This window comes from Argopecten irradians, unplaced genomic scaffold (genome assembly GCF_041381155.1).
Source record: "Argopecten irradians isolate NY unplaced genomic scaffold, Ai_NY scaffold_0731, whole genome shotgun sequence".
Lineage (NCBI taxonomy): Eukaryota > Metazoa > Mollusca > Bivalvia > Pectinida > Pectinidae > Argopecten > Argopecten irradians.
The window spans coordinates 9,649-33,640 of record NW_027188198.1 but is presented as its reverse complement, the minus strand read 5'-3'; the positions used below and the strand labels follow the sequence as shown (position 1 = coordinate 33,640).

The following is a 23,992-nucleotide window of genomic DNA, read 5'->3' as shown; positions in this document are numbered from 1 at the left end:
GGCATTTTATATACGACATACAGCTAATATCAGAAACAACTGTATAATATGTATATCATTGCATCATAATCATCAATGATTCTAATATCATTACCTATATTATGGCATCAAGTAGACTTTGGGAGTGTTTTGTGAATTCTCCAAAATGTCTGAGACATGTATAGAAAATGTTGACTGTTTTGATAATTATTCGTTAATTTTTATTTGGATTAACATGTACAGGATGCCACAATATCTGCTTTGTTTCAGTTCTGTATTTGTCTCTGTACTCTCTGCTGATTCCTTAAGTCTTACTTCAAGAAACATCTTCCATATATTTGCCTTTGCAATGTGTGTTGTCATTTACAAAGTCCATTCAGTCTCGCATCAAGTAACATTTACCAAATAAGTATTACAAATTGCCCCAATTTGTCTTTAAGTGATCATGTGTTTACCTTTGTTTCAGAATTTAGTTCTATCCATGAGCTTGAATGGATTTACAGAATGAAAAGAGAAGAAACAAAATTCTTTCAATTAAATCAAATTTATTTAACAACAAGTAAATGTTGAAAACAATGTATCCACATATACAGCTCCCTGTAATCTCACCATGCACTCAGTAGACATACCTACACATCTCTCAGACATTACAAGTTATCAATATTAAAAAAAAATCCACACTTTCATCCATGAAATCAAGAAGTTAATAAATTGAAATTAAAAAAAAATATATATATATATAAATTGTAACAAAGTTGCATGCCCAAATTAAGTAGTTGACAACAATTGTAATTGACTTCAAAAATAGTTCTTTGATAAAAGTATGTGTATATATAACCTAGGAAATTTGTCACACATAATAAGGCTGGTTGTGAGGTGTTCATAAGTGAAGCTAGCGCTGGACATCAGGAGTACTAGTCCTCAGCATCAGATTTGTCATCTATGAAGTAGAAGGAAGCTCTACAAATTAAAAAGAAAACAAAAATATTAAACAATTGGACCATTATTCAAGTTTTATTCTCAATGTTAATTAACGTTTAAGATAGGCCTACTGGTCATGAAATAAATAAGTATTTTATACGCAGTAAACGAAAAATACGGCTTATAGTAATACTTTTTGTTCAAATTAAGTTTGAATAGCTAAATGTATAGGATTAAATGAGGAATTCGATGACTGAAATAACTCCGTGTATTTTGATGGTTTGTGCCTGGACTTAGCGAAGCCATGCCTCACGGCTCGCACTACCAGAAAATGTATAATTAAACAACAAATTACGCAAGATATCAATTCCAAAGTGTTATCGGTGGCATAGAATAATAATTGCCAATTCAAAATCTCGCTTCTTGATCGATAAAGCTTCTTATTTTGTGAATTTATTTACTTTTTGCACATCAAAGAAAAGCCGACACGCGAAAATGCTACGCCGATTTTGAAGCAATTGAGGCAAAAATGCATCAAAATACATTACGAAAATTGCATATAACTACATACCTGAACATCCACAAAAGATCGTGACATTTCTTTGCCGATTTGTTGAGTTCTTGGCGTGATAAAAACATTGTAAGTTTGTTTATTTTGAGTCGGAAGTTGAAGACATCAATGATATGCGCGAGCAAACAGGAAGCAGGAAGTTGTGTTAGCTAGACTTGCTAAGTCCCGAATTTGAGCCGACGATATCGGGACAGTATGGGGAAATGGAAAAAGGGACAGGGCGATGGGAAAAGGGGCAGGGCGTTAGGAAAAAGGGCAGGGCGCTGGGAATTAAGGGCAGGGCGCCGCGCCCTGCTAACCCGACCTAGCTGGAACACTGAACAAGGAAGATAAATTCATAGGTATCGTTTTCGTAATTAACTTTACTTATGTCTGGCACCTTGGTATACATGATTTATTAGCAAAGTGGATGTGTCGTAGCTTAACTCAATATACTAGAGCAAGAGCACCTGTATAAACCGTCATTAACATGTACAAACTGTTACCCCCACTGAATTTAGGAGATGACATGGATGTCTGTCTGCAGTGTGGAGTTATTAAATTTCAAGACTGTTAACAACGCATTAAGTATGCAAACGAATTTCTTTTGGACACTTCCATTAAATAAATGGAATGCACGTATACACATTAAATATTATGAGTTGGATACTGCTTATACTAGCAGTAAAACCCGGATTACCTTTCCTCGCGTCAAGAATCAAAATGGCCCCGAAATAGCTCATCTAATCTCGAAATAAGCAATACTACACAGGGAGGTTAAGAGCTGTATGAATATAACTTTATTTAATAATGAATTAAAATGTAAAATAAAAATATTTTGTGGGCTTAACTATGCAAATGTTTTCTTAAGCAATAAACTACAAAAATGATAAACTCCGGTTTGAGATTAATACGATAAGTATATCTTTAAGATTGCAAAATATATTTAAATCAAAATCGGTCTATTTATTTATTTAGCTTCATTATATATTATTTATTCAAATACTTATTAACCTTATCTAGATACAATCGTTTTTATTTCACTCTTTTGTAAAATCCTATATTCATTATATTTTAAACAAAACATTTATTTTTGTTCCGATTACAAATCTTAAATTTGTATCAACCGTCTGAGCCTCATATCCAATCAAAACAAAAGTAGAATGCCCGACGCTGTCAGTCGGTGCAAGTGAAGGGATGCGGTAGGTAGGTAGTCAGACAGGTAACATCAAGAAATAGACATGACAAGTGTGACAGCATGGAACAGTATTGAAGGGTTACCAAAACAATTTGTGAAATCACTTCGCGTGCTTTTCGACATTTTGGATGAACAAAGATGTGGATTTGTTCGATTTGTTGACATAGAAAGTAGATGGCACGAGGAAGGAGTTCAGGGGCTACCAAGTGGGGTAATTGAAGCGCTACGTAAAGTAACCCCTCAGAATGGTTACCTTAGTTTTGATCGATTTGTCGCCGGTTTGAAGCTTGCTATGTTAACGAGCCGAAATCCCAATACAAGTGACAACCAACAAAGACATGAACACCGTGCTCATCGAAATGACCAAAGACAAAGTGACAGTGATAGTCACCAGGAGAAGGAAAATAGAACTGAACATGTTCACAGGAGAACAAACCAGCCTCGCAGTGATGCTCCTCAGCCTCCAAAGAGATCTAGTCATAGTGCTTTACACCAAAACAGATACCATACAATCAATACTGCCACTGTCAAACCGAATAATGTTCTGAATGCATTACATGACCGAAGCAATGTCAGAAAAGAAAGTACAAGTCATCCAGAAAAATACCAATCCAGAGAAAAACTTTCATCATACAGCTCTCATCATGATGTTCCAGTTTCACCAATATCAAAATTGTCCATAGACTCTGCAAAAGACAGTCACAGTACAAACAGTGTTAACCCTCCCCAAGTTCCACCAAGAGACAAAAATAATAAACGTATCATTAGTGAATTGAAAAGCTGGCAACGGAGGATCAATGAACCAGGACACCCAGCAGTCATAAAGAAAGACCATCAAGCTAAAAGTGATTCACACTTGATGCAAAATGCGCAACCAGCGGCTATGGCAGATTATGGTGATTAATATTTCTTTATTTTAAAAGTACTGTGTAGTTTATTCAAATTCTTTTAATGTATAGATCAATGTGATTTTTCATCAGCATGTTATATTTGATTGGATTTGTCAAGTTTAAATCAAAGAATTTGCAGAGAATATAAAATCCATAAAGTGTGTCTTGCATAATGACTGCATGCAATACTAGAAAAGTTATCCAGAAAATCTTCAAAAACAGTTTTTCATTTTCTGACTTTTGATTTAATACATTATTGAATTGTTATTGTTAGTGTTATTTCGGACTGAAGAAGGCCCTATAGTGGCTGAATATATATTCCATAGAAATGATTTTGATTTTACTTTGAATTTATTTATTTTGGCCTTTTATTTCGGATTATTAATATACTAGCTTTATACCGTTTTTCCTCATTATGAATTGTTATTGATTTCTGGCATAATGGGTACCTTTTTCAGAATAAAGGTATCAAACAGGAATCAATAGCCCATGTGCAAAAACATCTAGCCTTTAATAAGTTTAAGACTGAAAATTAAGATGCCCTTTTTTGACAACAAATTTTTAAACAACATTACACGTTTTCATTTCTCAGAACCATGCATTTGGGTTACTATAATGATTATTCCAAAGGGGAACTTTTAATCAATTGCAGGATGTCAATTGTAACCCATATGCAGGGGTGTGCATAATATGTCAAATACCGTATTTAATTCAAGGAATAATAAGGTTTGTAATTATTGGACTTAAATCATTGAGTTAAATTATTTCTGATCACCAAAATTTCAGAATTGATACACCATCGTTTAATTAATTATCGACTTCCACATGCCTTTAGCAACTGACAAGTTCTAAAAAGATGACTGATGTAATCATGTTTACTTGTTTCTAAATAATTGTATGTTGTCATTTAGAGATTAGATTACAGATAATTGTCGCCAGTGGCAATTGTGTATAAGCTTAGCCTAAGGTGATTTTGCTTACATTCCACAAGCAGATTAACTTTTTAAAACCCAAAGGCCACAGCTAATGACTTTATGCCTTTCAGCCTAACTCTTTGTTTAGGCATTAATAATTACAAGTAAAAGGATATTTGATAGCTTGAAGGGAAAAATTTATTGATACATCATATTTATTTTTTTTAAATTAAGCATGCCATACATGCAAGCATATTTTTCTAGAGGTTTTCCATAAATCAATATTTTTATTACTGCTAAGTTATTTCTAAATAAATAATAAAAGTAAAATTTAACGTGAAAATATTTACAATTTCCTGTTTAAGGGTTGTCTCACTCTTCTAATGTTGGTTTTTAGTGGAAATTTGTGATCTACAAATTCAAATTAAACTTTTTGAAATTTTCGTTAAAGATGAGGTCATCAAACGTACTCGTCACTTGTGAGCAGTGGGTTGGATAACAGATAAGGGTCTTCAAACACTGACACAAGATTTAAAAGTTAAACGTTCACCCAAAAGTATTTGCTTTGCATTCTTGCCCTATATAAAATTCAAAATACTAAATTAAGAAAGAGGAGAAACCAGTACTTCTATACATAGATAAGGGCAATAAAAGTGGACAGAATTGAAATGTTTTATATGGTAATGTACTACCGGTATGGGCCATGAACATCTCAAGTGTCAGCCATACAACATCTGATTATTGGCGAGAACCAGACCATATCATCTAACTGTCAAGCGACACACAGGTAAATAGTTTACCTGGCCAGATAACACTGCTACTTTGCTCTGTTTATTATAACTGTTCACAAATTATCCACTGGACACTTGATATCCTCCCGAGCAACGGCTAGGGCTTTTGATCCGTATGTGTTAATATTTTGAGGTAGTTCAAGTTGAATTTTCTTTGGCACTTGCAGAATTAAAAAATGTTGTGGATCTAGGATCATCATAGAACTTCTCAACATGGCTGTCATTGTTAAATAAAATGTAAGTTGCTATGTTTATTGTGTGCGTGACCAAGAAATTGCTGAAATTTTCTGTGGCAAGGCGCAACGATAGGATCTATTGAGCTATGGGTGAATGGTTTGATAGTGTGTAGCGATCGGAGATAGACAGAACTTAATCACACAGGAAATGGAAAAATAATGATCCATTTAATAAAAAGTTTAGTGTTAGAAAGACATACTTTAGCCGGAATTATGAATTGATTTATAGATGAAAGCATAAAATATGACATGTGTTCTTAAAAGTAATTTTCGATCATTTGACGTTTGGATAAATGTTAAGAATTTCAGATACACAGTTTAAATAGACTGAGTATTGGAGATCATATATATACAGGTATTGAATTCGAAGTAAGACATCAGGTAAAAAGTAAATGAGGACAGGAAGTTATATATAATTAAGGGGCAATATATTTGAATTTATATTATGTGCCATCTGAGATTTTGATAGAGAAATTTAAACAGTTTTTGACAGATGATCATAATGGAATCGAGATGGAATGGGGAGTCTGTATGACCAAAATATATGATACATCGGTACCGTCTGAACTACCCTCTATAAATAAAGTATTATTTTTATATGGTAGTTCAACTTAATTTTCTTTCAGATTTTTTTTTTTTTTTTTTTTGCTGAAGGTTACAAGCCAACCAACACACGGCAAATATAACATTCATGGACATAAAATTGGGGTTAAAAGTTTTCAGATTGTGACACCAGTGTGAAAAGTAAAGGGCCCCGGAAATACCAGCCTTAGTGTTATGTAAGTGTAAATAGTGGACTGGTAGGAGTAAAAGGTTCCCAGTACATTATTACCTATGTCAGCACTTAGGTAAATACTGCTGAGTAGTGTCACAGTCAGATTTGTCACCTCCAGAATTGCCCCGATATGCTGTATAAATATTTGACTTAGTGTCCAACATGTCTCACACAAAGCCTTAACTCCAATTTCCTCTCCATGGAATCATTATCGCCACCATTTCAATGGTCATTTCTGGTCCAGAGTTATAAGGTTAATTGCTCTATTTGTATGACCTCACAACATTACTCAATATTGGCATGTAATGGCAGGTATTGGTTCAAATGTATAGAGATTTATTGCCAAGATATATTGAAGTAAAAGTAAAAAAAACTCAGTTAATATTCTTATAGTATATACCAATGATTGTGGGAGATTTAGAAATAGAATATTTTTCCACAGGATGCCTAAATCACTAAAACAATTTCGCTGTTGATAACACTAAGTATGAATACACCTTTAGAACGACAGTATTAAGTAGCTAGGGTACCGGTATAGCACCTGTAAGCTACTGTATCACAAGAAGACAAGTACAACATGTACATCAATCTACCACATGCATATGCATGCTGTCTCTAAAGATAGTCATGAGAGGAGCTGTAAAATTTCTTTAAGAATTTATTTAAATTGAATTTTGGAAAAATCAATATCAAATAATCCCAAATTTCTGCCTGCTCCATTATTGATCTAACTTAGTTGTAAGGAATTTAAATGTCTACCTGGGGCTGCAGGAGCATCTCATTTGATATGCAGTGATTATAGCAATAACTTGTAATTATCTGATAAAATCATGTAGTTGACTTCAAATGAGATAGTAATAGCCACCAACGGGCAGGAATTACTTGTAACATTAACTTCTACCTGTAATTAAGCCCAGGTGTGTTGCACTGGTAAGGTGGTCTTACAGGTAATTTTGTCTCTCCTTTAGACGGTTCGATTAGCCTCTGTGTGTTGTTGATATTGTAATGTGATTTGCAGGATCATAGGATAGCTTCAGAACAACAAAATACTTTTCTTTTTTGTTATAAATATATCTTTATTTGTTATTTAGGAACAAAGTTTAAATATTGTGAGTTTGTTAGCTTATAAAGCACATGTGATCTAAAATGCCTTAATTATAAGATGAAGGTGATTTTTTTTTATTTACCATATGTGGTATCAGCAGCCATAATATAGGAACTGTCAATAGATTCATAGCCAACATATTGTGTTCTCGAAAAGTAGACGTGATTTCATGTACAAAAAGAGACATCAAACCTGGCCTCAAAGTGAAGTAAAAAAAGGTTCAGATTAACAAAATATGTTGGGGTAAACATTTTTTGTCTGCAAATAGTGAATCCTTATTTTTTAGCAAAGAAGTTTCTCCAAATGCATACAGTAGAGTTGATTACATTCCCTGTCTTATTTTGAATTCGGATTCATGTATATTTGAACAGATGTTACTTTTCAATTATGTAATATAAAAAATATGAGGTAAAAATTTTTATATATCAAAATTTTTTTAAAAAAAATGTGTTTTTTGTCCTGCTTGTTTCCATTAGTGACAAGGGGTTTTTGTCCAATGGGCTTTTGTCCTAAACAATGAATCTATAACTTTTTGTCCGTTAAATGTTTTAATGTTCCTTTTGATCTACATCACATACAGACCTAAGTAAAATTCCATTGTATTGGATTGGATTAGATTGTAGAATATCTATACTTGATTGGAAAAAAAACAGCATATCATTTTTTTTTAAAACATTTCTGATTTCTTGCATTTAATATGCCAATAACAATTATGTTCAAAATGTTTTTGAAAAAAAAGGGTATTCTTAATTTTTTTTTGATATTTGAGCTTACTAAAATTTAAACATTGTAAACAACTTTGCTGCGAAATTAAGGTTTTATAATTATTCTGTAAATATGTACATAAAATATGTTAAATATTTTTTCCCCTAAAAAAAAGAATGGCTATTGCAAAAAAAATGAGAATGAAATATCTGTTGTTAATTTTCACAATATTTTAACTATGATATGAACAAATATTTTTGAAAATATCATATAAAAACATGAGGTCCTTTATTCAAATATTTCTAAACAATTTTGAAAGCTTATTTCGTTAACTCAAACCCTTCACAATTTCAACCTGGCTCATAAGATGTTCATATTTGAATATTATCAGTGAAATTTACATGCCACAATTTGAACAAAATTACTTAAATTTTGTGATGTTTTTTTGATAAAACGTATATATGGTTACGTCTTTTATTTTTAAGTGACATTCTCCAAAAGTAATTTTTTATTCTAAAGGAAATCCTTTTAGGCATTTTTAGGCTATTTATTTTAGTTCTGGACGGGGCCCTGTTAAAAAAAGTATCCCCCATAGTATAAAATATCTTAGTCAATCTAATGGATACTTTAATTGATAAAAATCAAAAAAGTTAAAGTCCCTTCCCTTTCAAAAAAGTATACCCCCTTGTCTGTTTTTTATGATTTCCTAATAAAATTGGTAAATGTTATTCAAAATAAAAGAAAATCAGCAAAATTATTTAGGTGTGTCAAGGTAACTGTACAGGTAGTTTAATTTTTAAACCTGGTCTACCTGTATTACATAACAGCACAGTGGGGGTCACACCTGACACTGATACAGGTAGAGGGCACCTATAAAAATACCTGTGGGTATATTTACAAACATTAGACAATAAATAACAAGAGCAAACATCAATCCAAACCAAACTATGAGATAAAATTTGTTTTGAATGAAAATTCTAATTATAAACATTTTTAGTGTACAAATGTATTATGGAAGTGCATTTGATAATTTGTATGTATACTAACTGCATTGCACAAGCTAGTAAACAAGTATATAGTATTGCAATAAATATAAATTTTAAGTGTAATTAATAATTATAAAGTACAAAACAAATATTTAGAAATTTCTAAATTACAATTAAATTAAATGGAAAATCAGAAACTTTATTAATATTATGTGATCAAAAATGCATGTTCCAATATCTATTGGATTAATATAATGGAAATGAATATTAAACATGATTATGAATAGATATATATATTCTTGCAATTGGAAATAATTATTTTCCAGAAAATAAATTGTGTATATATATGCATTCTCATCTGTACATGTGATGTAATATATGTGCTTTTTGAAAAACTAGTAATTTGTTAAATCAATTAGTTTTTAAAGTGTCATGCATTATATCCACATCAATTTGTTTGTTAAAATAAACATTATATACAATTCAATGATCAATAATTGACATTAATTTGAAATATACATATTGAGAAGAAAGGATATAATTATCAGGGATTATCTCAGGGCTATAGCTAGCATTGTTTTTATCAATATAAATGGATGTGTCACCTATCCCACAACACACTTAATACAATAAAGGTGGGTGACCTGATGTTGTTTTAGCAAAGGATGCAGACACAGATTGGCAGACAGAAGATATTGGATGTGTTGAATATTTGCCAATATGAGTTTTGAAAAATTACCTGTACAAATTTTTTTAACATCATTCGGCGCTTTTGTGTTTGATGGGTCAACATGGATGATACTCAAAAATGTTATCTCCATATTGTTGAGTATTATCAAAGTGATTTATCCAATTTTTTTGTGGCCAGAGCAAGTTCTTGTAAGTATATATTAATTACTGCAATAATTAATGTTATGAACCCTGTATTAGGTTTTTTTAAATTAATTTTTTTAATTAATAATATATTTTTTATATTTGTATTGGTATAGATTATTAAAAAAAGTCTCTCATATGTAACTGTAGTCATATATATAGGTCCAACCATGTAATGTGCATGCTGTAAAATGATATCATATGTTTATATATAATATTTTATCAATGTTCAAAAAAGGTTGAAGTATTGAAAGACAAAAAAAAGAAGAGGATTTTCAAGTCAATAATTTAAAGAAAATAATGATGTTATTATAGAATTCTCACAAAATAACTGATACTGTAGTTCATGTTAATGAAGAGTTCATTTATCAATAAGTTGAGGAGTTATTTGATCCTTCTAAATTTTACCATCTGACTATCTGCTGTTTTATATAAATGAATTTGTGATTTTACATTTGAATCATTATAAATTTTCAATGAAATCATCTTTTAAAAAAAAATATTGTAATGCATGTATGGTGCTCATCAAGAAAAAATTCTAGGGGGAGAATATAAAGTAAATATATATCTTTAAAATTGTGCTGTACGTAAAGAAGATCGAGCTTTTAAATTTATTTTCATCACCAAAATGTTATCCATAAATTTGAGAACTAGGATGCTTATATGCAAATATCTTGATTTATGTGTACAAATCATAATTTAAGAGTTAAAAATGAATTTTGGCAGTAAATTAATGTACTGCAAAAATCATACATAACAACAGCTAGGGCAATTAATGCAATGTGTATTTATGCATTAAAACATTGGATATTACATTTCTTTGAAAAATCGAAAAAGTAAGGACAGAAAAATGGTAATATCAGGGGAAATATAAGGCCAAGAAATTCTATAGAGAAAAATGATCTAGGGAGATTATGTATATCTTAGGGGGGATACATTTTTATGGCAATAAAAACTATCTAGGGGGAATTATTTGAAACCATAATTCTTAGGGGTATATTTTCGATAGGGGATACATTTTGATGGGGATAATGTATAAAGGGGGGATACATATCCACAAATAGAAATTAGGGGAATAATATCTCTGGGGGGGATACATATTTGATGGCCATCAAGAAAAAAAGGATCTAGGGGAGATTAGTATGTAATATCTAGGGGGGGATACATATTTGATGGCCATCAAAAAAAAAGTCTCTAGGAACAAATATAAAAATAATATCTAGGGGGGATACATATTTGATGGCCATAGAAAAAAAAGTATCTAGGGGAGATTAATCTAAAATATCTAGGGGGGATACATATTTGATGGCCATAGAAAAGTATCTAGGGAGAAATTAATGTAATATCTAGGGGGGGATACATATTTGATGGCCATAAAAAAGTATCTAGGGAGAATTAGTATGTAATATCTAGGGGGGATACATATTTGATGGCCATAGAAAAAGTATCTAGGGAGAGATTAGTGTAATATCTCTAGGGGGGGATACATATTTGATGGCCATCAAAAAGTATCTAGGGGAATTAAATGTAATATCTAGGGGGGGGATACATATTTGATGGCCATCGAAAAGTATCTAGGGGAAATATTATGTAATATCTAGGGGGGGATACATATTTGATGGCCATCAAAAAAAAGTATCTAGGGGGAGATTTATGTAATATCTAGGGGGGATACATATTAGGGGGGATACATATTTGAGGCCATAGAAAAAGTATCTAGGGGAGAAATAATGTGTAATATCTAGGGGGGATACATATTTGATGGCCATAGAAAAAGTATCTAGGGGAGATTTATGTAATATCTAGGGGGGATACATATTTGATGGCCATCAGAAAAAGTATCTAGGGGAAGATTATATGTAATATCTAGGGGGGATACATATTTGATGGCCATAGAAAAAGTATCTAGGGAGGAGATTTAGTGTAATATCTAGGGGGGATACATATTTGATGGCCATCAAAAAAGTATCTAGGGGAAATATGTAATATCTAGGGGGGGGATACATTTTTGATGGCCATCAGAAAAAAAGTATCTAGGGGAGAAATTAGTGTAATATCTAGGGGGGATACATATTTGATGGCCATCAAGAAAAAGTATCTAGGGGAGATTAATGTAATATCTAGGGGGGGGGATACATATTTGATGGCCATAGAAAAAGTATCTAGGGAAAATTCTAATAATATCTAGGGGGGGGGGATACATATTTGATGGCCATAGAAAAAGTATCTAGGGAGAGATTATGTAATATATCTAGGGGGGGATACATATTTGATGGCCATAGAAAAAGTATCTAGGGGAGAGATTTAATGTAATATCTAGGGGGGGATACATATTTGATGGCCATCGAAAAAGTATCTAGGGGGAAATAATGTAATATCTAGGGGGGATACATATTTGATGGCCATCAAAGAAAAAGTATCTAGGGAGAAATTATGTAATATATATCTAGGGGGGATACATATTTTTGATGGCCATAGAAAAAGTATCTAGGGGGAGAGATTTATGTAATATCTAGGGGGGGGATACATATTTGATGGCCATAGAAAAAAAATCTAGGGGGAGATAATGTAATATCTAGGGGGGATACATATTTGATGGCCATAGAAAAAAAAAGTATCTAGGGAGGAGATTTATGTAATATCTAGGGGGGATACATATTTGATGGCCATAGAAAAAGTATCTAGGGAGAATTTTACCTGTAATATCTAGGGGGGATACATATTTGATGGCCATAGAAAAAGTATCTAGGGAGAAATTAATGTAATATCTAGGGGGGGATACATATTTTTGATGGCCATAGAAAAAGTATCTAGGGAGAGATTTAGTGTAATATCTAGGGGGGATACATATTTGATGGCCATAGAAAAAGTATCTAGGGAAAGATTTATGTAATATCTAGGGGGGATACATATTTGATGGCCATCGAAAAAGTATCTAGGGAGAGATTAATGTAATATATCTAGGGGGGATACATATTTGATGGCATAGAAAAAAAATCTAGGGAGAGATTATGTAATATATATAGGGGGGATACATATTTGATGGCCATAGAAAAAGTATCTAGGGGGAGATATTAGTGTAATATCTAGGGGGGGATACATATTTGATGGCCATAGAAAAAAGTATCTAGGGGGAGATTAAGTAATATATCTAGGGGGGATATACATATTTGATGGCCATAAAGAAAAAGTATCTATCTAGTTATTAGATTGGTACATATATAATATCTTAGGGGGGGGGAATATATTAGGGGGGATACATATTTGATGGCCATAGAAAAAGTATCTAGGGGGAAATTTATGTGTATATCTAGGGGGGATACATATTTGATGGCCATAGAAAAAGTATCTAGGGGGAGATTTATGTAATATCTAGGGGGGATACATATTTGATGGCCATAGAAAAAGTATCTAGGGAGAAATTAATGTAATATCTAGGGGGGATACATATTTGATGGCCATAGAAAAAGTATCTAGGGAGAAATTAATGTAATATCTTAGGGGGGATACATATTTGTTGGCCATAGAAAAAGTATCTAGGGGAGATTAATGTAATATATATAGGGGGGATACATATTTGATGGCCATCAAAAAGTATCTAGGGAGAAATTAATGTAATATATCTAGGGGGGATACATATTTTGATGGCCATCAAAAAAAAATCTAGGGGGGAGATTAATGTAATATCTAGGGGGATACATATTTGATGGCCATAGAAAAAGTATCTAGGGGGAGATTAGTCTAATATCTAGGGGGGATACATATTTGATGGCCATAGAAAAAAGTATCTAGGGAGAAAGATAATGTAATATCTAGGGGGGGGATACATTTTGATGGCCATCAAAAAAGTATCTAGGGGGAGATATTATGTAATATCTAGGGGGGATACATATTTGATGGCCATCAAAAAAGTATCTAGGGAGAAATTATATTGATGTAAATGATATCTAGGGGGGATACATATTTTGATGGCCATCGAAAAAGTATCTAGGGAGAAATTAATGTAATATCTAGGGGGGATACATATTTGATGGCCATCAAAAAAAGTATCTAGGGGAATTATTTATGAAATATCTAGGGGGGATACATATTTGATGGCCATAGAAAAAGTATCTAGGGGAGATTATATGTAATATCTAGGGGGGGGGATACATATTTGATGGCCATAGAAAAAAGTATCTAGGGAGAGATTAGTGTAATATCTAGGGGGGGGGGACATATTTGATGGCCATAGAAAAAGTATCTAGGGGAGATATTAATGTAATATCTAGGGGGGATACATTTTTTGATGGCCATCAGAAAAAGTATCTAGGGAGATTATAATGTAATATTTAGGGGGGGGATACATATTTGATGGCCATAGAAAAAAGTATCTAGAGATAGATAAGACTAATCTAAATATCTAATATCTTAGGGGGGGATACATATTTGATGGCCATCAAAAAAAGTATCTAGGGAGAAATTAGTGTAATATATCTAGGGGGGATATACATATTTGATGGTCATAGAAAAAGTATCTAGGGGGATTTATGTAATATCTAGGGGGGGATACATATTTAGATGGCCATAGAAAAAGTATCTAGGGAGAGATTATGTTAATATCTTAGGGGGGGATTACATATTTTGATGGCAATCAAGAAAGTTTTAGGGGGAAAATATATGTATTATCAAGGGGGGATACATATTTGATGCCATCAAAAAAAGTTTCTAGGGAAAGATTTTATGTATATATAGGGAGAAGGGGGAGTACATATTTGATGGTCATAGAAATAGTATCTAGGGAGAGAATTTATGTATTATCTAGGAGGGGGACACATATTTGATGGCCATGAAAAAAGTATCTAGGGAAAGATAAGTGTAATATCTGAGGGGGGAACATATTTGAGGGCCATTGAGAAAGTATCTAGGAGAGATTAAATTTAATTATCTAGGGGGGGGGGGACACTTTTTTATAGAAACAGAAAAAGTATCGACGGGGTGAAAATAAATGTTAATATCTTAGGGGGGATACAATATTTGATGGCATCGAGAAAGTAACTAGGGAAAGATTTATATAATAATCTAGGGGGGATAACCATATTTGATAGGTCAAAGAAAAAGTAAGGTCTAGGGAGAGATTTCATGTAAATATATAGGTGGGATACATATTTGATGGCCATAGATACAAAGAGATCTAGGGAGAGATTTTATGTAATATCTTAGGGAGATTACATATTTGGATGGGCAAACAAGGAAAGTATATAGGGTGGAAATATATGTAATATCTTAGGTGGGGATACATTTTTTGATAGACAAGAGAAAAAGTATCTAGGGAGAAATTAATGTATACATATCTTAGGGGGGATAGATATTTGATGGGCCATAGAAAAAGTATATTTTGATGGCCATAGAAAAAAGTATACTAGGAGAAATTAATGTATATATCTAGGGGGGGATACATATTTTAGATGTTCCATTAAAAAAAAAGCATCTAGGTGAAAGATTTATGTTACATATCCTAGGGGGGATATATATTTGATGGTCATAGAAAAAGTATCTAGGGAGGGATTTATATGTAATATCTAGGGGGGATACATATTTAAATGGCCATAAGAAAAAGTATCTCGGGAGAGATTTAGTAATATTCTTAGGGGGAATTACATATTTAAAAATGGTAATTAGAAAAAGTATCCTAGAGTGAGATTAGTGTAAAATATTGGGGGGAAACATATTTGATTGGCCATAGAAAAAAAAAGTATCTAGGAGAGATATAGGTAATATCTTAGGAAGCCGGGAATACATATTTGATGGCAATCAAGAAAGTATCTAGGGGGAAATATATGTTAATCACAGGGGGGGATACATATTTTGATGGCCATCAAAAAAGTAACTAGGGAAAGATTAATGTAATATAAGCTAGGGGGGGGGATACATAATTTGATGGTCATCAGAAAAAGTATCTAGGGAGAGATTTATGTAATATCTAGGGGTAATACATATTTGATGGTGATTAGAAAAAGTGTCTAGGGAGAGACTAAGTGTAATGATACTATGGGGGGGGGGGATACAGAATTTGATGGCCATCGAGAAAGAATCTAGGGAGAATGTAATTTAAATATCTAGGGGGGGGGCCACATTTTTTATAGAAACAGAAAAAGTAACTCGAGGAGGAAAATTAGTGTAATATACTAGGGGGATACCATATTTGGTGGCCATAGAAAAAATAGCTAGGGAAAATTTGTTGTAATATCTAGGGAATACTTGATTTGATGGTTACAGGAAATGTTAATGTGAGGTTGAAGTGATATTAAGGTAAAAATTCTGATTTCAATGTTGTTTTCTTTTTCTAGAGCAACATCTACAAAAAGTAACTTACAGGAAGAAGGTTAAACCCATATAGTCTTAGAGGATGGCACATTGTTTTCTATCGTCGGTCACAAAAAATTTGGACAACTCAGAGTCATCAAACCAGGTGAAGTAAAGACCATCTTAGCTGCCTTGTTCCGTGTCACAATGATCCTATGGTCTGGTCATCAAGGGATGAATAGGACCTTAACAAAGATCAAGAGTAGGTATTAATTATTGGGCCTAGCATGACTAGTGATATTTGAAACATATGTGCGTCATTGCGATTTCATGTCAGAGACAAAATCATCTTGCAAAGACTCCATCTGTCCTACACCCAATCCCTGTGAAAGACACCAAAGCCTTTTGCAATGCTTGGGTATGGAATCTTGATGGACCTCTTCGACTGACTGAAAGAGGAAACCCGAATATGTCATTTGTTGTTAACGGGGACTACCTAACCAAGTGGGTCCCCAAAGGTCAAAGCGATTCCATCCAAAGATGCAAATGAAATTGCCGATTTTGTAATCGAGACTGTCTGCAGACATGGCACACCGGAGGTGATTCTAACAGACAATGGTAGAGAATTCTGTAATATGGTCAATGACACACTATGCAGTAAGCTCAGAATAGAACACAGACTAACGACTCCATACCACCCCCGCAAACAAATGGCCTAACCGAACGATGATTACAATCAGACTTTGTGTTGTGGCAATTTCAAAGTATGTGAAAGACACCCAAGTTTGACTGGGATAGATACATCCAGCAAATTGCCTTTGCCACACGGACCTGCATACAGACATCAACAAAGGCAACACCTTTTTTTTTTTCCTAACTTATGGAAGAGGGAAGCAGAAGAAGCTGCCCATTCAGCTGGATATTCCAGTTTCTGGTAGGGATCAATGAGCAATTAGATTGACAGAGTTGGACTACCATGGAAATCTTATTGAACGATCGAACAAACCCTCTTTTACGGAGCTCCTCAGATCCCGCAAAGATGCCAAAGAAACAGATTGGGGTTGCTCAGAAGATCCAAAAGACCCAATATGACAAGAAACATGAGTGCGCTATGTTGGGGGGGATGTTGGGGATCTTGTGCTTTTCAAGAATAAGTAACGCATCAACAGGAAAAGGAGACAAGATGTTTTGAACAAGTGGACCTGGTCCATTCAGAATTACAGAACACGTGGGGAAAGGTGTATTCAGACTCGGATTGGAAAGAAGACAAAGGTAAACGTAACAAAGTCTCTGAAGAAATATTTCCTGCCTGCCATCCCTGAGCAACGTAACCCAGGAGAGAGTGAAACAGAAAAAAGAGGCCACAAAGAAGACTTCAGGCGAAATGTGTGTTCTTTAAGAAAAACCTAGGAAGAGAGTTTGTGCCACGACACTTAAAAACTGTAAAAAATAACATCCAAGAAAACTGAAACTGCGTATTACAAGGAGGGAAGAAAACATTCTGTTTGTACCAAACACAATCAGAAAGTGGACAGTGAAAAAAACAACGACAAGGACATCTCAGAGAGCCACATCAAGGACATCGAAGACAGATGCTACATGTAGTAAAACAACACCAACAAACAATTTCTCAATTTTTTTCAAGGACCTACCCTCCCTACCACAGAGGATGGTCAGTGACATTTTTGTGAAGTGAGGTGCTATGAATACTGCCAAGAAAACCCAGGAATCCTGGCTGGCTGGCATGGCTTTTGCAAATTGGCTGCAAGGGGACTCCTCGACCCTTATCATTTTACAAATTGGGCGAGGAAGGACATTTTACTTAAATGGGCGAGAAGGAAGTATGAGTTCAAAGAGGACAGGAGGAGTGTGGAGATCTTCTCATCAGATGGTATTCTTCACAATCCTTTGGTACATGTTCAGGAGCCCATTTCAATGACTATGTTATCATCAGTGAGTGAGTGAGACAGTGATGACAGCAATGATTAGGGACAACATAGACATTGAAACTATACTGGAAACTTTGAAGGAGGGTTCCCCTTGCAAGTGAGCTACATGGGCCTGTGGAACGATACCCAAACAAAAAAATCAAATCACTGTTTGGAACAGTCACGCTTCATCCTGCTGAGTGTGAAAACTCTGTTGCCACAGAAATGGTTAAAATTGATCAGGTAAATCCTTTTTTTCAAAATATAACTTCACATTTTTAAAATGCCCAGATGTGACCTACTATGTTATCTGACCTTTAGAGTGAAGTAATGAATAATGAATGAACATGTGAATTTTGAAAAAAAAAAAAAAAAAAAAAAAAAAAAAAAAAAAAAAAAATAAAAAAAAAAAAAAAAAAAAAATAAAAAAAAAAAAAAAAAAAAAAAAAAAAAAAAAAAAAAAAAAAAAAAAAAAAAAAAAGACATTTCAAAATGAAAATCACTGCTTGGGTTCTTTAAATACTATTACTGGGTGATAAAATAAAGAAAATATGACTTGGTATATTTTAGTGAAAAACTGATCCATTTATATGTACTGCTTTCATTCACATTGTGAAAAGGGGAAATGTGATGTTAGTCTTAATGTATTGCAATATATAATCAGAGCAATGCTATATTGTTCTGGAATATTTAGGAAACTTTATAATAAGTATTATTTATGTACAAGTCTTGTTTCAATAGCTCAATACATTCTGTTTTTGTTTGGTTTTTAACATCACATTTTCTCAAAAGTTTTGTTTATAACATTTCTAGGGTTTGTTTTGATTAAACCCCATGAAATAAACTCTCATTTAACATTCTTCATTATTTTATCATCGCATGTGACAATAATAAATTATTTACTTTTAATTCAAACAGGTCATCCATGCCTATTTGGGACTTCTAAGCAGTGATCAGACCTACATCCTACCTAGTTTTCCCTACCAGTGCAGTGGGAAATGGGAAATTTCACATGGCTATATCCTCAGGGTATAAATCTTAGCTGTATATTCAAATGAATATATAAAAGCTTTTTACAGCTCAAAAATCACAGATTCAAAGCCCTTGTTTGTCAAGTTTTCAACTTTAAAAAAAACATTTTACTGAGCATTGTCAGGATTTTACATATAAAAACTCTGGAAAAGATATTTTAATAATTAAATACCATTGTAGCATTATTGGAAACAAATTACTGGTAGTGTTTGTAGTAATATGTAATTACCCTAACATGTCAACAAATAATATTACCATTATCGGATTTACAGATACCACTTCACACATATGTAGCGCATGTTCTGGTGCCAGTTTGTCATAAACACCACTGGTTCTTCTTGTTGCTGCTCAATGGACAGCCCAGGAAATCAATGTGCTGGGGATTCTCTGCCAAACCTTGACAGGGCAGCTAAATTTGTGAATCACTGGAGGTAAATTAACCATTCATATCCATGATGATCATTATTGATTAAGTCTGGCAAATACCTATTTGTTGTAGGTAACTGCTACATCTAATATTTATTAAAACTGGATTGTCTTCAAAAGACAAAAAAGCGAACAAGTGAAGTTTATGTATGCCCTCTATATTATTGAAAAAAGCACAATTCAGAAATGTACTTATTTATACTACTTAATATCAATTCTGTTTGTGAACTATGGAACAATCAATTACTCGAGTAAAGCTTCGATACAGCTTGAATTTGAAGATGCTATATTTCACATATTTCATTGGGAATGAACCTGATAATCAACTTTTGATTTGATAGGAAATTCATGGAGAAAAGAGAGAAATGGGCTACAGACATGGAAGATGGGGATGAGCGACATTCGTCCAAGTACAAGAAGACGGCAACTCGTGTGGAGTATTTGTTTTGATGGTAGGCACCCCCATTTATTACCTTCAGTCTCTACTACTTTGTCTATAAAATTTGCTCATAATAACTTTATATGTATAAGGCAAATTGCTGTTTAGAAGTCATCCAATTTTCTTTTTTCAAGAAGATGGTTCTTGATTTAGTTTTAGAAATATGATTATGTATCTCAAACAGCAAAACCTTGTCAACATGAAATCAGAGAAAATGCTGATAAAACTTCAAATGATTTGAATAATATTTATTTAGTGAAATAAAACAGTTGCAAAAATTTGGTTTATACCAATAAAACATGACCTGTAAGTAAAGGAGGTTCAACTGCATACCGTTTATATTCGTTCAAATGGAAGAGATTTCACTTCAATGCATGTTAAGAAAGAAAATAACATATGCAAGTACAACATAATGGAAATGAAAATATATTGTTTTACTGTATATATTTCAGAATCGCTGTTGCAGTTGTGAGACACAAAACTCCAGCAATCATGCTCCAGTGTCATGTGGCTTCCTACAGAAGATATGCATTGAAACAACTCCCTGAGCAAATGCCACAGTATCATCTGCAAGGAGATGTGACTTACCTTCTGTTTTGGGAAGAAGAGGAAAGGGAAAACCATGTACGAATGCACCAACTGTGGAGATGGTGCCACAAGAGATGTTTAGGCATGGCGGGAAACTGACCCAATGGTCAAGTGTATTCTGTGTGTGTGAAGTACATGGACAACAAACAAATGTGACATTAAGGGGAAATTAACATGACAATATTGTTTTTTCATGTCTACAAAGTTATTTATCTAATTTATTCATATATTTTATTACAAAACGCCTATGAATTGTTAGGTTATGGTTTCAAACAGGAAAAAAAAAACAAATTGTATTGGCAACAATAACACGACATCTGTATGGATGAAGTATTTATAAAATCATATCCCCTTTATAGTTGGGGTTCTTTCGTTGCATAAAAAATCTAACAAAAGGTTTTAATTACATTACAGCGATTTCTTCATATCAATTTACTATCTGAAAGACTCTGTCGTCACTTATATCCTCAAACCTAAATCTTAACCAAATTTTATCTTCATATATCATCTATATACATAGGACAGCTTTTGGCAATAAGTAATTAATAATAAGAACAGATGATTTTCAATTTGTTATATGTGTACATTATAGTGTGTTGCAAACTTTCTCTTCTGTGTAAGTCAAAATAACTGTAAACAAATGAAAACCCAAATAAAAGTGTTTGTTATTAAACCATGGTATTTTCACTGGAGCATATTGTTATTATGTGGTTAGGTGTCATTTTGATGTTACATATTCCGCACCATTCTCATGTCACCTTGTTGGATGGACTAGAAGATTTTAAACAGTTTTGCAATATGTTGAAAAAGAATTGTTCAAAAAACAATATTTTAAAACACAAAAATAATGAGAGCAGCTTTAAAAATAAAGTTATAACAAGAACGGCATCAAGTTAACTTAAACACTAACTGAAGTTATGGCAGCCTAATACATGCCATAACGAGTAATTATTTATCCTCATCGTTATAACAAGAAAGTTAATCTCATTATAATCAAGATTCGCTATCTCATTATAACAAGAAAAACCTGATCGCTACGAGAGTGTGTTTCTTTATAACTAAATAATGTATTCCGTTATAATGAGATAACCTAAAATCTTGTTAGTAACTTGATAAACATATTCTTTTTATAACTTGATAACATGTCTTCGTAGTATATCGAGATAACATGTCATTGTTACAATAAGATAACATGTCGTGTTATACTGAGATAACATGTCTTGGTTATAAAGAGATACCATGTCTATGTTATAATGAGAATAACAAGTTTTTGTTATAATGAACAACAAGACCTTGTTATAATGAGATAACATTGTCTTGTTTATAATGAGATAACTTGTCTTTGTTATTATAATAAGAGAACATGTCTTGTTAAAATTGATATAACATGTCTTGTTAAAATAATGATAAACATGTCTTGTTATAATGAGATAAACATGTCCTTTTATAATAAGATAACATGTCTTGTTTTTATAATGAGATAACATGTCCTTGTTTATAATGAGTTAACATGTCCTTAGTTATAATAAGAATAACCATGTCTTGTTATAATGAGAAAACATTGTCTTGTTATAATAAATACATTCCTTGTTATATATGGAGATAACATGTCCTTATGTTATAATAAGATAACATGTCTTGTTATAACTTTGAATAACATGACCAATGTAAAAAATGAGATAATATGTCTTGTTTATAATGAGATAACATGTCTTGATTATAATGAGGATAACAGGACTTGTTTTAACTGAGATAACCATGTCTTCCTATATCGAGATAACAATGTCTTCTTATAACAGAAGATAACATGGTCTTGTCTATAATATAGATAACCATTGACCTTGGTTAAAAGAAGTGATAACATGGTCATGAAATAACGAGAAAAAACAAGTCTTGTGTATAACGAGATTAAACATGTTCTTGTTTATAACGAGATAACACTGTCTTGTTGATAGATGAGATTAACATGTCTTTTTATTAATAAGAATAAAAAGTGTCTTGTTATAATAAGATAACATGTCTTGTTAGAATGAGAAAACATGTCCTTGTTATAATGAAGATAACATGTCTTGTTATAATGAGATAACCATGTTCTGTTATAATGATGATAACATGTTCTATGTTATAATGATAAAACATCGTCTTGTATATTAAAAAAAGAGATAACATGTCTTTGTTTTAATGATAGATAAACATTTCATTGTTATAATGAAGATAACAAGTCTTTGTTCTAATGCGATAAAATGTCTTGTTAGATATGAGATAACATGTCTTGTTATAAATGAGAAATACAAGTCTTGTTGTATAAAGAGTTAACCTGTCTTATGTTATAAATGATATAACATGTCTAAGTTATAATGAGATAACATGTCCTGTGGTTATAATAAGATAAATATACCTAATTGTATAATGAAGGGTACCGCTTTAATATCGAGATAATTTATCCTCAATATCACAAGATAGGTTATTCCTGTTTACCAACAACCAGATAACCTTTCTTGTTATCACTAGATAGGAGACTCTTCTGTATGGAAGCCTTAAACATTGCCAAGTAGTCTTTTTCTATTATCGATATATAAAGAAATTATTTTATCTCATTATAACATGTATAGCCTATCTCATTATAAACAAGATATAGTTATCTCGTTAAGCAACCAACCTTATTCTTGTAACGAGATAATTAACACACTCATTCTAAATAAGATAGGTTATTTCTTGTTATAACAAGATTTTAAAAAAATACTTACTTTGACAAATAGAGGCTTCTGTAAAAGATATGTTAACGTATTATTTTTTTCTAACTCATATTTTTTGGAAAACAGTGGTCCATTTATCCCACCAGATATTTTTATTCTGAAAATGCTCAACTAGAATACTTTTTTCGATTGCAATTCAAATATGTATCCCCGTCCCTCTTGATATTAGACTAACACCCCCTAGATAATTTTTCTTATGGCCATCAAATATGTACCCACCTCTAGATTATGATTAGTAGACTATATCCTCACTCTAAGTAACTTTTTCTATCCGCCAACAAATAAGATCCCCCCCTAGAATATTAGACTTATCTCACTGATAGCTAGATATGTTTCTATGGCCAATCAAAAATGTATCCCCACTAGAAAATATTGAGACTATTCTCACTCTAGATACTTTTTCTATGGCCATCAAATAAGGATCCCCCCCTATATCTTAGACTAATCTCACTCGAGATACTGTTTCTTATGGCCATCAAATATGTATCCCCCCCTTGGAAAATTATCACTAATCTCACTCTAGATACTGTTTCAAATGGACATTCATATAAGTACCCCCCATAGATATCATATTAATTTTCCCCCCTAGATACTTTTTTCGCACATGAACCGTCA

At 32.8% G+C, this 23,992-nt stretch overlaps 2 protein-coding genes across 2 annotated transcripts; both read left to right on the top strand.

The window, feature by feature from the left end:
• The first annotated feature begins 2,609 nt into the window (after positions 1-2,609).
• Positions 2,610-3,567, top strand: LOC138313548 (uncharacterized). The gene has a single exon (XM_069253944.1). It carries the CDS (start codon positions 2,692-2,694, stop codon positions 3,550-3,552), a length of 861 nt encoding a protein of 286 aa, XP_069110045.1. The 5' UTR covers positions 2,610-2,691; the 3' UTR covers positions 3,553-3,567.
• A 14,343-nt stretch (positions 3,568-17,910) lies between these two features.
• On the top strand, positions 17,911-20,720 carry LOC138313547 (uncharacterized). Its single transcript, XM_069253943.1, has 5 exons — positions 17,911-18,099; positions 19,055-19,165; positions 19,481-19,599; positions 19,936-20,031; positions 20,486-20,720. Exons 1-5 carry the CDS (start codon positions 17,911-17,913, stop codon positions 20,718-20,720), a joined length of 750 nt encoding a protein of 249 aa, XP_069110044.1.
• The last annotated feature ends 3,272 nt before the right edge of the window (positions 20,721-23,992 follow it).